This window comes from Mya arenaria, chromosome 12 (genome assembly GCF_026914265.1).
Source record: "Mya arenaria isolate MELC-2E11 chromosome 12, ASM2691426v1".
Taxonomy (NCBI): Eukaryota; Metazoa; Mollusca; class Bivalvia; order Myida; family Myidae; genus Mya; species Mya arenaria.
In genome coordinates, this window is record NC_069133.1 from 9,307,796 (window position 1) to 9,321,515 (window position 13,720).

A 13,720-nucleotide genomic window follows, 5' to 3' on the forward strand; every position below is an offset into this window, starting at 1 on the left:
TTCCTTAACAGGAGACCTATTTTGAACAATAGTTTATCATTGTTCAAGCTTTTTGATCACTTTTTGTTTATTTTGTGTCCTTGAATGAGTCATTGTTGTTCAAATGTCTGGAAACCAGTGAAATAAGACTGCTGACAAAGGATCAGATTACAGTCGTTCAGTATTTCTGTTAGATAGACAAGAATAGGTGATTTCGATTGCAAATATGTAAAAAATAACTATTTCTTTTCTCAAAAACACGATTTTGACTGTGTGAATGGCTAATTTCAAATAGCTCTAATCTCTAACGTTTTTACAACTTTTTAATTTTTTGTCTTGGAATGAGCAAATTTTTGCGTCACTATCTGCAAACCAGTAATAAAAGACTGCTGACAAAAGATCAGATCGTAGGTTTTCATATTTCCATGTTTATTAATGTTTTATGGCCAAAAACTTTCCTCACGGTTTAAGGAAAATGCAGAAAACATCAATTTTTGAACTTATATATAAAAGTCTGCGACCTTATATGACTAGTTTCCATGCATTCTCGCATAAATTGGCTAGTTCCAAAACAAAAACAAAAAAAATAGTTGTCAAAACGTTCAATCTACTGTATGAGAGCGCAGCTTTAAAAGCAGAAACGGACTAGGCCAAAAAGGTAATTTGAACGATTTGACACCTTAAAGTTTATAACCAGCCATAATAGACTAGTCCATTGTGAACGGTTATCAAAGCGTCGTGCATATGTCATTAAAATCAAATATTAGTTTAGTCTAACCGCAGTAAAAATCATTCGGTAAAGTCCGTCGAACACGGAATTAACCGAGAAAACTGGTTCTGACCGGTTTAATGTTGCTAGGTCCGAGGGAATCCAAATACTCTTTTCTATCCAATCACAATTTAGTATCGAGTACGACGTCAACAAGAAAAGAGTGAAGAAAAATCATTGTGTATATATTTGAGTAAATTTCTGTTAAGAGTTTAAAAATCGAACCGAAAATAGGAGGACTGTACAGTTCTTGGTTTGGTAATAACAAGAATACGGAAATGACAGGATCAACAGAGATTCTGGACAACCAACCCTTGGCGAAATTCCTCTGTGGAGTCGTCGAAGGTAATTATTTCAAAATGGCGGACAAAACTTGGCAAATCTCCAAGTCTGGATCGACCTTGGCCCGCGTACTTTTCCATACGTTGTGTTAGCATTGTTTATCATTTAATAACACCTTTTTTATTCAGGTTTGAATTTATATTGCCATGTGGCTTTCATGTCGTCTGATCATAAAAAAGTTGGAAACCAGGCTTGATCGTAGATAAATTTAATTCATTATTAATTGTAAAATATTTAAGCTGTTTCGTTTTCTAAAAATATCCACAAAAAGGCATCATCAGGTTGGGGAATATCATTAGTTTCAGTATTATTCCGAATGATCATAATCTTATTTATACTGGTGATGTCCATACATTTACCTAAATAATTATTTTGCGAGTAAAATGTTTTACACTGTATTTACCTCAATAAGCGTTACTTTGCAAGAAAAATGATGTTTAATTATTTACATTGTAGCCCTTCCCTGTCTGAATGCTTGGTCATGTTAGTAAATACATGTATGTTTGGTGCTTTATTTTAGAAATATGGGAAGCTGGTAATCAATTTGATGAAAAGGTAGCTACAATAATGAGCGATCAGGGATACTTTTTTATTATTTTGACATTTCATGTGTATCCCTGTAACGCTACAACTCTCTACCATTTAACACTGGACGAAAGAATATATAGTAATATTATGCATCGATGTTGATTAATAATGATATAATTGTTACAAATGTACCTAACAGTGATCTTAACTGGGTTGGATTTGTCGTTAGAGTCGTTATTTTCACATAAATATACTCTGGGTCACGAAATGAGCGTAGGAGTCCACCATTTTATATACATGTTGATTTTTATCGAACAAATTTGTACCCATCCGTCAATGATGGTTAACCCTGTGCGCGGTCACAGTTATCCTCCCTTTTCTATGTATTGTGCAGAGCAACGCAACAGTGTTCAAAAATGGTGATACCTAATCATCATCATCATTATCATCATCATCATCATCACGAACATCATCATCATCAACTTCTCCCAACTTGACCCATCAAACACGTTAGCGTTCAGCGCATTGAAATGGTTGCATTTTAATAGTGTTATTTAACCGAACCTATTAACGACCAAAATATTCGAAATCCTCTACCCCGTTTCATACATGTACACAACCTGTCAGATTTGTCCTAGATTTACAGATTAATGGATACAATCGATGCGTGTAAGTGCAATATGGTATCTGAACATGTTTTTTTTGGCATAATGACTTAAATAAATGTGTGTTTGATAGTAGGCAATGATATTTTCGTAGAAATTTGAATTTATAACAAAGATAATTTAAAAATTGTGGCCGCAAGGATCCTCTGCGCAAGGCCCGTTTGCTACTTTTTGCTGGGATGGTGGACGTCACCAGTCTGCCATAGTCTAAAAATTGTCAAAAGACTGGTTGACGGCCATTTAGGTGGACTAGATGAAAAGGCAGTTGATGCTTCATAATATTTTGATCTTGAGCAATGTTATACTAGAAGTGCTGATATTTTGTCGTATCTTTTGTGGTTTTCTTGTTTAATCAATCCATATTTGAAATTATGTTCATCACTTTCAACTGTATTTTTTAAGTGAGAGAAAAATACAAGTTGAATACGAAACAAGTAAACATTTGTATGATCTTATGTTCAGCTGTAGTCCAAATAATTGTATGTTGACAGTTTTTTTTAAATTTTTGATATGGCAAATCCTTCATGTACAAATTGTTTAGTATCAAAAGTGGGTAGTTGTTCCGATCAGGATTCCGGGTTAAAGCATATAGCGTCTATAAAATATCATAAAAACAAGAAATATTACCAGCTAATGTTATTTTATATTAGTTCATTTTATATCGCTCGGAACATTTCGGCCTTGGCCGAGTTGGTACGATTGTATATCAAGGTCTATCTCGAAGCTTTGTCGGATGAGGCCGAGTTATTGCGATTGTATCGAGTTGTTCCCCTTCGCATAATTGTTGTCTGTGTCGGTCAACTTTTGTTTTATTGGAAAGGTAAACAACTTGTTTTAATGCATTAAATGCTTGTTTAGTGCAAAATAACATTTCACTTACATGGTGAAATATGAAAATCTTTATGATCAATTTCAACCATAAAATACTTTAAAAATATATATTTTTAAAACACCCCCGTTTTTTTGCACATTCCCGTTTAGACGTTAGGGATTGGAAGAATCCTGTATAACAAGTCTATTATTTTAGACTACACCAGCTGCTGATATCAAACTCAGTTAAACTGTTTAAACCTTGCGAAAAGTGATGCTTATGAGGTAACGTCATTGTCGTGTGTCTAACAACAATGTCTGCCTCATGTCACTTTTGTCATGGGTTTGAGTTTAGGTCACTCATATTTAATAACACTTATACATTCACATTGACCATAAACTGAAAAACTATCAAGGTCATACCTTAATTTATCATTTTCAGGATTCTATGGTATACCATGGACAACGGAGCAGAGAAAGCTCCTATTCCAGTGGATGAATTACATGGGGATGACCACCTACATGTATGCCCCCAAAGATGATGCCAAACACAGGGCATTTTGGAGAGATCAGTATTCTGTGGAGGAAGCAGGTAAATATGCTCATATTTTGTTTGTCTTTATCTCCCAGTTTTGTTTTGTTTTGTCTATATCATATGTTGTACTCTTACATCTGTGCATCTGACTCAACATAGTCAAATTAACACTAGTGTTGGGAATCGGTTCCAATTTTACTATCGATAATCGGTTCCACTCAAGTAACCGATTATCGATAGTACAATCGTTTTTTTTAAATACTAGATACATCCTAAAGTGAAGTTTTATTCATGCACATTATTAAACTCTTAATCATTATATGCATATACGTTATGTATATGATTAAAGTTAATAAGTGTTATATAGAAAATAGTTCATTTTTACTTGCTCATTGTGGCTTTCATCAGCCATTTTGTTAAAGATCACATCTGAACACCTACTTATATTATTTTTTTCAGTTTTTTTTTTAATGGTCGATTATAACCAAATGCAATCGATTGTCGCCGATTTCAGGCCCAACCAATCGATTTTTGATTATAATCGATCATCGGAACATCACTTATTAACACGTTATTATTTTTACAGATAACCTGACCGGTCTTATAGAAGCAGCAACAGAGAACAACATCACCTTTGTGTATGCCATTTCTCCAGGGTTGGACATCAGCTTCTCAAGTGCCAAAGATGTACAGTGTTTGAAGAGGAAGTGTGAACAGGTATGTTTGGATTTAATAGGAAAATCGATTTTATTACATGGCCTTAATTTATTGATGCATGGTAATGCTAATTCAAATGCCGGGCTGAAATGATCAAACCATGCTGCTGCATCAGAAAATTGTTTTGCCAGGCTTGGCTTATCTATAAGCTAGGGGTTTTAAACAGTTCTTGTTACGATTTTTATTCATTTTATTACCAAGATTTGTGATGATATCTTTCATAACAGGTTGCTGCATTTGGGTGTCATGCCTTTGCCCTGCTCTTTGATGACATAGACCCAGAGTTAAGTGCATCTGACAAGAGTGCATTTCAGTCCTCTGCCTGTGCCCAAGTCTCCATTACAAACGAGCTGTTCGAGCACCTGGGCCAACCAGAGTTCTACTTTTGCCCAACAGGTGAGTGAGAACTTGCATGCTACATATAATACTACATATAATACTGTTAGCTTGTTAGTAAGCATTTTCTTACTACAAACTGTAAAACAAGAGGGAGTTTTAATGCCTTAACTTTTGCCATCATAGTCATCATTTATTCTTCAAATGTACAATTATGTTGAAATATATTTGACTCAGAGAGGGTGGGACTGCGCCCAGCCCTCTCCCCCATCAACAAACGCCCCTCTCAAGTTGCGCCTGAAATATTGGGATAGCCATGCATTGCACATGAGATGTGTGGTCATTTTTTCTTAAATTAAGTGCTTAACACATTGTCAAAGGATTGAAGTTTCTTCATAACATGATATTTTTATATTTCAGAATACTGCACATCAAGAGCCATGCCCAACCTTGCTACATCAGGTTATTTGAACACGGTTGGGTCCAAATTGCTTAATGACATTCACATCCTCTGGACTGGCTGTAAAGTGATCAGTAAGAAAATCACAATCTCAGAGCTAGAGGAGGTGGCCAAAGTGTTCCGTAGGCCTCCAGTTATCTGGGACAACATTCACGCAAATGATTATGACCAAAGACGCATGTATCTTGGTCCGTTTGATGGCCGGTCCGCAGACATCATTCCCTATTTGCGAGGTGTCCTCACAAACCCAAACTGCGAGTTTGAGGCTAACTACATTCCACTACACACGCTTGGACAGTGGTCGCGGTCCAACAAGAATGGAGTCAAGAAAGATATCATTACAGGTTAGCGCTCTATTTGTCAAATAATGTTAACTGGGCTATTGCTTTTAGTTTTATTGTCAACTTGTAATACTGACAGATACGTATACTTGACAATGATATATTTCTAATAATTGATGAAATATATTACCATGTAAAAATAGTATGAGGACACAAGTCATAATCATCTGACCATTGATAATGATAACTGATATCATCTTTCATTGTCATGCTGGCTTTTATCTCCATATCTTTTTGTTTTGTTTTCAATTCTAAATTTCCATTCACAATTTCTTCACCTAAAGTGGACCAAATTAAATTCTTGACAAGTCAATTAGCAGGGCTGATATTTTTGGGGTCTTTTAAGGGGAAAAAACTAATATTAAATCATGTCCTTAATCACAGGACACTAGACAGCTTTTTCTTTTAACAGTAAAATTTCCTAATTTCGGCATTTGCTGTTAAAATTCATCAAACCTTGTTTCTTTGTTGGAAAGTATATGGTAAATTAATAATTTTAGGCTTTTTTGTCATGATTTTTACAATTCTAAGGGCTCATTTTGCTTTTCCTCAACAGAGAACCAGCTGAGTCCAGTTGCATCAGACATTAAGTTAGAGAGTGAGTGTGATTTCATGACAGATGATGATATCAACAACTTCGACTCCAAATACCAGCCTAAGCATGCCCTGAAGATTGCCATAGCTGACTGGCTAATGGAGCTGAACAAGTCTCGTCACCCACCCAAATCATTGGCCGTTGCAACCACCCCTCTGGCTCCCGCTGTGCCAGTACCGAACATTAACATGCCTGCACCGATTCAGGCTTACAACGAGCTGGAAACCACAAACCTCCCTACCACCAATGTGAACCCTGTAGACCCATCTATGATGAACCCTACCACCTCAATTCTTGTCAACAGTCTTGTAGACCCCCTGTGTTCTCCTGAAGTCTCACCGAGACGGGAGTCAGACAATGAATCAGAAATCTCTAATGAAAATGAACCAATGGACTGTGTGCCATGTGCTATTTCTGACAGTATTAATGTGTTGGAAAATATTTCTATGGTGCCAAATATTGGGTCTGCTGACAGTCTAATGCAGTTAGATAGTCAGCCTCCAAATGCCAGCACAGCTGAAGATAAAAAACTAGCCCGTGTTGTAGAAAGTGTTATTTCACATGAAGACTTGGAACTTCTTATAAGCTTTTTCTACCTCCCATTTGAGTATGCTGCGATTCCTGTACAAATGCTGCAGGATCTCCACTTGATGAAACAAAATTGCTATCTCCTGTCTAGCAACCCATCTTCTGATAACCAAGCACAGGTATGTGTTGGCACAGAAATATCATGGAATAATCTTAATATAACTTTTTTTAAATAAGTGATGACTTGTGATGGTTATTTTTATAGAACAAAATGTTGGTCATGCATAAAGTTATGAAATATGAGCTATCTACTTAGTACAGATAATCATAGGTCAGGATTTTTACATATGTGGCTTTCTTGTCTTCAGATATCTGAGTGGTGGGAAGCATCCAACCGATTCCTGACAACTGTTGACCGAGTACAGAACCTGATAGCGCAACTGAAGAAGACAGCAAACCAGGCAGTTGGCTACTACTTCTATCCATACCTGTGGGACATGGTCGGAGTCCTGCAAACCTGTGCTGGCTTTGTCAGATGGCTAGGTAAATAGAAATAGTCAAAAGGTCTACAGTACCAATAAACTGATATTCTGCCTGATAAAGCAATAGTTACATGTTCATTTTGTTGAACAGTTGCATTTTGTTCATGCTCTCTACAGGTGATTAAACAATTCTGTTTCATTTAATCAGTTAAACTCTGTTAGATTTAAAGAATAAATTAAATAGGAGATAATAATATAATGATTACTTATTTTAATTATCTTGATATTAATTGAGGCTTGGATCTCGTTGCAGGTCTGGGGCAAATTACGAACTCGGCTGGCTGTCTACAAATGCAGAGCTCATATACATGTATGATTTAGCTTCTGTTTGATCACTATACGCTTTATGTCATTGTAGTGAAACTTCTGCCCAGCCAAATATTCGTATACAGCTGTCTTGATATATTAAGCAATATTTAAGTTAGTATGTGAAATGGTATAAAACAACTTCCGTTAATGAAGCCAAATTTGGGGACAATGTTGGACTCAAAACAGGAGTCTTTCTTTCTAGTAAGTAACATGCAGGGATTGGGTAGACAGTTGGGCAAGCAAGCATTTCTCTATGAATTTTAATTTGTATGAACACTTTTTGTGATTTTCAGATATAGTTTCTTTAAGGCAGTATAGCTGTTCCACGATAGCACCTGGTTGTGTGCTTTTAAAACCTATGTTGATCATAGCTGAAATATTACTATAATCTTTTATCATTTGATTGTCATTTCTTTGGAATTCTTATTATTGAAGTTTTCCTGAGTTCCAATAACCTGGTTGAGAAAGCAAACCGACCTGTTTACTATTTATTTTCGGAGGAAAAAATATATAAAAAAAAGACAGAGATACTTGTACAGTCTATGTTATGCTAAATATTTGGGAAAACTTAAATATATGAACTCTGAATAGTTTGTGACAGTGTGTTATATTATGGTATAGGTTAACAGTGAACAGCTTTTCAACTGGTTTTAATTGCAATATTGCCATCTCTTTTATTGTGCTGGAAAAATGCTATACTGCCAGATGATAATTACTGTAATATCAGTCTTCATGATAAACCACTTGCCCTAAGCCTTAACAAGTAAAATTTTTAAAGTGCAAGTAAGCAATTCAGTCAGCTTGGACATCTTTTTCCATGGTAAACATGCATATGTAGTTAAAAAACTTCTGAAAAAAATATGTGTTTTGGCAAGTAACAATGGTAAGCTCATTTCAACAGCTTCTTGTCCAAATGGGCGACAAGATTAAAATACATCATGAAGACTGGTGTATCAAGAACATGGAGATCAGAGACTTGTTTTTGAATGCATATTGCATTGATGATCATAGATAAATGCATGAACTTCTTCAATACTGTTTCTCGAGTTGTTTTATACCTATTGTATATATTCAATATGTGAATAACCAGCCATTTTCAAGTTTTATCATGTGATGATTTTCATACACACTTATTTTTTGCTTTATTTAACAAGCCTTTCTTTTTTGTGCGTTATTCGAAACCAGTCGGGAATGATGCCTGATAAAAACTTGAACATAGCTGGGACATGTAATTTATAGATTTATATATAATTTGTTGCTGGCAAGATATTGCTGTATGCTGAATTACGGTTGGGTAGATTTCACATAGCATTTGTGTTGCTGTACCGTAAAAGTTACCTGAGCAACTACAGAAGAATACAATACTGGTAACGTATGAAACAAGAATCAGGCCAGGACAGGTAGTCGGTATTCAAATTGTAAATTTGATAATTAACTTAGCCATCATATAAAGTTTTTTAAATGCATAATGATAAGTAACGTAAACATCAAATTATATTAATTTAAAATCATTTTTTCAAGTAAACAAATGAAAAAGTAAATTTAAAGATAATTGTAATGAATTAAACAATAAAATTTTCATTAAAATTCAACAATCAACAATTTTGAACATGTTTCTAATGTTATTTTCACTTTTTCTTTTGTACAGGGATGACAAAGGATTATCGTGATGCGTTTTTGAGTGGCGATCAAGAACCATGGTGCTTCCAGGGTGGCTTACAAGCCGAGTTTCAAGTATGTATAGTCGACGAACCCACCCGACCATCATCGGACATCCTCGCCACTCAACTACTCTGCTCCGAAGCATTCTAGTTTTGGAGGGATCAAGTTTTATATAAAATGAATTGTATAATCTGCTTGTGGTTTGTTCCCGAACACACAATAACAAGACTCCATTGCAGGTTCTGTTATCCTTATCTCAAGTGGGTTATTTTACAGGTCTCCAGTAATGCTTACCTTTTCAGGGGTTTTCTGACTTGTACAACCTTTTCATAGGGTCAGACATAGTTCTTGTTTTGTCAGTCTGTAAAGTAAACAGTATCTGAAAAGCCCTAACCTTCATGTGAAGGTATCCATTCTGATCAGGCCGTGTCAGATGCACAATGGTTTACAGACTGAATCACAGCTTCATTGCTTTTGTATTTGACGTTAATTTATCTTGATGAAAATGAAAATGTTGTACACAACTTGAAAATCCTTGAACTTATGATAAAAGATCTATTTGCAGAAAGCAGAGGCATTTGCATACAACATGCAACAACCGGCGTAACTTGTTTCAAAATTGAAAATTGTAACAATTAGTAAATAGGTTACACTCAACTTAGTACATTTCGACACTCATTGTCCAAGTGTGCTAAGCCATTGTGAACTTCTACATATTTCATCTTAAGCCAGGAATTCTGGTTTGAAAGCTTGGTGAACATTAAGTATACACATGCCTCTGATTAAGTAATTATAAAAGGATTTTTATTGCAGAACGTTTTAATATGGTACTTGGTACTTTTTTCAGCAGTGTAAACTGTAGCTTTTCCTGAAGTTTATGTCATTTGCTGTGCTCAAAATATTTTGAAGGGTTGGGTTTGTAAGAATTTGTCAATATTAGAACTTGTTGTCTATTTTCGGATAACCGTTTTTAAGTTTCTTAAGTTATGTTTAAAATGATGCAAAGTTAAATTGCTAACTAAAACAAGTAAAATGACATTCAGCAGGGAAAGCTATATGTTTGTTAACTGGTGAAGCTGAAAGATAAAATGTCCAAACACTTGAGATATGGATACAGGCCTGCTTCTATGACAGCTGATAAGATATTAAAACGGGGGATTTTTTGTTGTTTGCATTAATGAACGAGATATTTCAAACCTTTAAATCAAAAGCTGTCATATTGCATCACAATAACCATTTGTTTTCAGAGCTTGGCTTGCTCTAGGGTCGTTTCCTACAATGGATCCGTCCTGCGCATCAAAATCGCCATGGTTACTGTATTAATGATTTTCTTTCAATCTTGCAGCGCATGTTGCCAATTGCCTCAGCACATGATCTGCTTTACATTCGACACCCAGAGGTGATCCTCAAGAAATCCTATAAGTACAGACCATACAAGCTTAGCGATGAGGTAAGATTTCCTTTGAACTGTCATCCAATATTCAGATGTGTAATTTTGGTGCCATGTGATTATTTTGTTATCATTTGAAAGGGTATTGTGAGTAAAAAATACCAAAATTTGTACAAAATGAAAATAAATATTACATACTTTTCTGACCTTAAAATAGTGGCAAGTAGGTCTTTTCATGTCCTATTTCATGTGATATGCAGTATAACTGTAGATGTAAGTACATTTGTATTTGATCTAAAACAACTCTATGGAGTCACCAACTATGTTAATAGAATATGAATGGAAGTGTCATTTAGCTTATAAGTGATAAGATGATCTGTAAATCTGTAATTCACAATGTGTGATAGTTGGGTCCTTCCTATTGCAGGATATGAGGCTAACACCCAGCGTTTAAAAGGTGTTTGGAAAATGAATCTTGAATACAGGAAATCTCATTTTGTAGTAAATGTTTGCTTAAATGGCATTATTAACAACTGGCATTTGTTTTTACTTTTAGGCTGAGCTGTACAATATCTGTCTAAAGACCTGTGATGATGGCGCAGACGGGACAGAGGTTTTCCCAGAACACCCTAATGTGATTGGCGATAAGTAAGTGAAATTCCCTGTTAATGGTCTAATTTTGTACCTGTTCCATTATTTTTCAACAATGCAAGATGCATACAATAATGTAACAATGTATTTCAAAATGGACATTATTATACAAGGTACATATAATCTTTAGAACTCTGTAGTTGTAACCATTCAGCACTTAAAAGTCTGAGATTGACAGGCGGCAAGAATTGTCATGCGTTAAATTTACAAGCCCTGCGCAAGAGTGGTTGTTGGTTCGTTCCAATTAACGGGCCCTTTTCATGGCCCCTAAGGAACTGGTTTCCACTCAGAACACTGAATGAGTGGGATGTTATAAGGCAATGGCTTTCATCATTATGAAGTTAAAATTATTCAGCACAAACAGGAGGATATAAGCTTATTTAATTACTGACTGTTCACACAGGTTGATCGGGGGTATGCTGACTCTGAACCCAGAGCAATGTTTTGTGGTGGAGGACGAAGAAGGGCTCATGGGATACGCGGTTGCTGCTCTTGATGCCAAAACGCTGAAGCAGAGGGAGGCTGTAGCTTGGATACCGGCTCTTCGAGAGAAATATGTGAAACCAGCCAGCTTACCAGAATTAACCCCAGCTGAGGTAGGCCTTAAGCATTAAATGCTGCAATTTATTTTTATGGAAATCATGTGAGACTCACTACCAGATGAAGACAATTAATATCAGTATGTTTTGTTTCTTTGTTTGTATAGAATTTTTAAAATGACAGACTTACCAATTTTTTTTATCAGACTAGGCAGGTGGGTCAGACAGGTTCAGTCTTGTGGTCTACTATATACCTTAAATGGCCTCAGCTTGAAATAATTCACAGCTCTTATTATTCCTTAAGGTAACATTGCAAAAAAAACCTAAATAATTTAAGTGTACCATTGTAATACTACACGACTGTTCAATTTGTCAATGGAGATAAACTGGTATGTAAGGATAAGTTGATCGAGTAAGTGTGGAAATAGATATTGTTCCTAATATGTGGTTGCACTTCATTTCAGGAGTTGATACAGAATTTCCACAATGAGCCAGCACCGGTGCCGGAGAGTGTGACAAGCTCGTTCCCATCAGTAATACGTCTTGATGTTCTCTCGAACCGTATGGAGGACTGTGCTGTGACTAAGCGCCTTCTGGCATCCTGTCTGTCTGGGCTGAGAGCCCAGGGATCCACGGGAGTGTACGTGGAGCTGAGCGTGGGCGACAAGTGTATGCTGGAACACTACAGACTGATGGGCTTCACGCCCGTTAATTCAAGCGAACAAGATGATGTCGTCTATCTTGGACGATTTTTATAAACTAGACATGGTTGTCATTAATGGTTGATAAAAGAGAAATTGCAGAAAAAACACTAAAAAAGTATTGAAAGAATACGCAAAAGTATTAAAATTAAAAAAAAAAAATAAGTGTCAAGTGCAGTACAGAAAGTATATGTGTTCTATTTATATGTGCGATAAATGTGTTTGTTACCCTCAAAGGGATTGGACGATAAAAGATAAGAATGTTATGAATGTTTATTTGTCTTTCATTTTGTGTAAATATTACAAGATGTAGTTCTTTATATATACTTATGATCATTCTGTCTTGTCAAGGTTTTGATCAGAAGTGTATTTTTGTGATTTTTGAACCTAAAAAAAAATCATGTTTAAATTAATTTGATATATTTTAATTGACAGCTGATTGATTTTTCTATGATTGTACTGATTATTTCTATTAATGTGAACAAAAGTTGTGTTTTTTAAGAGCACATGGACTCGTATTGTTGTTGATGTTTTTAGTCTTTAAACATTATAACAAAATGGCGTTTTAGTGCTTCAGCATATTACTGTGAAACTGTGATACATTTTTTCAAAAAATGCTTCATGCCAAGGAGCATTAGGGGTGGCCCCCTATGACCCCCACTATGGCACAGCCCTGGACCCGCAAGGGGCCTTTTAGAGCACTCTCGACACCCCTCAAAAAGTGACGAAAATCCACAGGGCAAGGGGGGACCCCGCATAATTTCAGCCATATTCAATACAGCCAGGCAGTATCTGACTTGTGCTGTGATTTTTTATGCTATGTTGTGTTATGTAATTAAATTGTTGATGTAGTTATAATACGGATATTCTAATTGTAATAAATATGTTAAAAAATAGAAGGTCTTGTTCTTTGTATGTGGCATACGGTGAAGATTATGACTATTATAAAATGAACTGACATTTCAGTAAATCCGGAATATTCCTGTTCTGTATATATACAGCAGGTTTCGCTGGATATCGATTTCCATTGAAGGAATGTGTGAATGTCAAGGTTTTCTTGTAGGAATAGATCAATAACCTGGCTGCTAATGTCTAGGTTGTCTGTTTTTCTTGCTTGAGGGCTAATGGTTATTTTAATGTTGACTGGTTCATGTTTGGTCGATCAAGTGTATAGCCGAGATGAATGTTTCAGTATTTATTCGGAAAAATAGTTCTCCTTTATAATCTTATAAATACCTTGTCAGTATATTTGATCTTCAAAACTTCAACCTATCGGAGCGTGTAGCCAACAGTTAATACATTTGCGCAACCATCACAGTTT

General features: G+C 35.7%; 1 protein-coding gene across 1 annotated transcript; it reads left to right on the plus strand.

Moving 5' to 3' along the window:
* Nucleotides 1-896: 896 nt before the first annotated feature.
* Nucleotides 897-13,298, plus strand: LOC128211261 (protein O-GlcNAcase-like). Its single transcript, XM_052915841.1, has 13 exons — nt 897-1,093; nt 3,536-3,685; nt 4,215-4,345; nt 4,573-4,741; nt 5,102-5,485; nt 6,039-6,784; nt 6,974-7,148; nt 7,401-7,457; nt 9,105-9,190; nt 10,464-10,568; nt 11,065-11,156; nt 11,563-11,755; nt 12,163-13,298. The coding sequence occupies exons 1-13, from the start codon at nt 1,027-1,029 to the stop codon at nt 12,454-12,456; spliced, it is 2,649 nt and encodes an 882-aa protein (XP_052771801.1). The 5' UTR covers nt 897-1,026; the 3' UTR covers nt 12,457-13,298.
* The last annotated feature ends 422 nt before the right edge of the window (nt 13,299-13,720 follow it).

Bases quoted from the DNA above. Each gene is read 5' to 3' on its own strand.
- LOC128211261 (XM_052915841.1), top strand. From the start codon at position 1,027: ATGACAGGATCAACAGAGATTCTGGACAACCAACCCTTGGCGAAATTC. The intron at 4,346-4,572 runs GTATGTTTGGAT...CTTTCATAACAG, and splicing joins TGAAGAGGAAGTGTGAACAG to GTTGCTGCATTTGGGTGTCA. The intron at 7,149-7,400 runs GTAAATAGAAAT...ATCTCGTTGCAG, and splicing joins TGGCTTTGTCAGATGGCTAG to GTCTGGGGCAAATTACGAAC.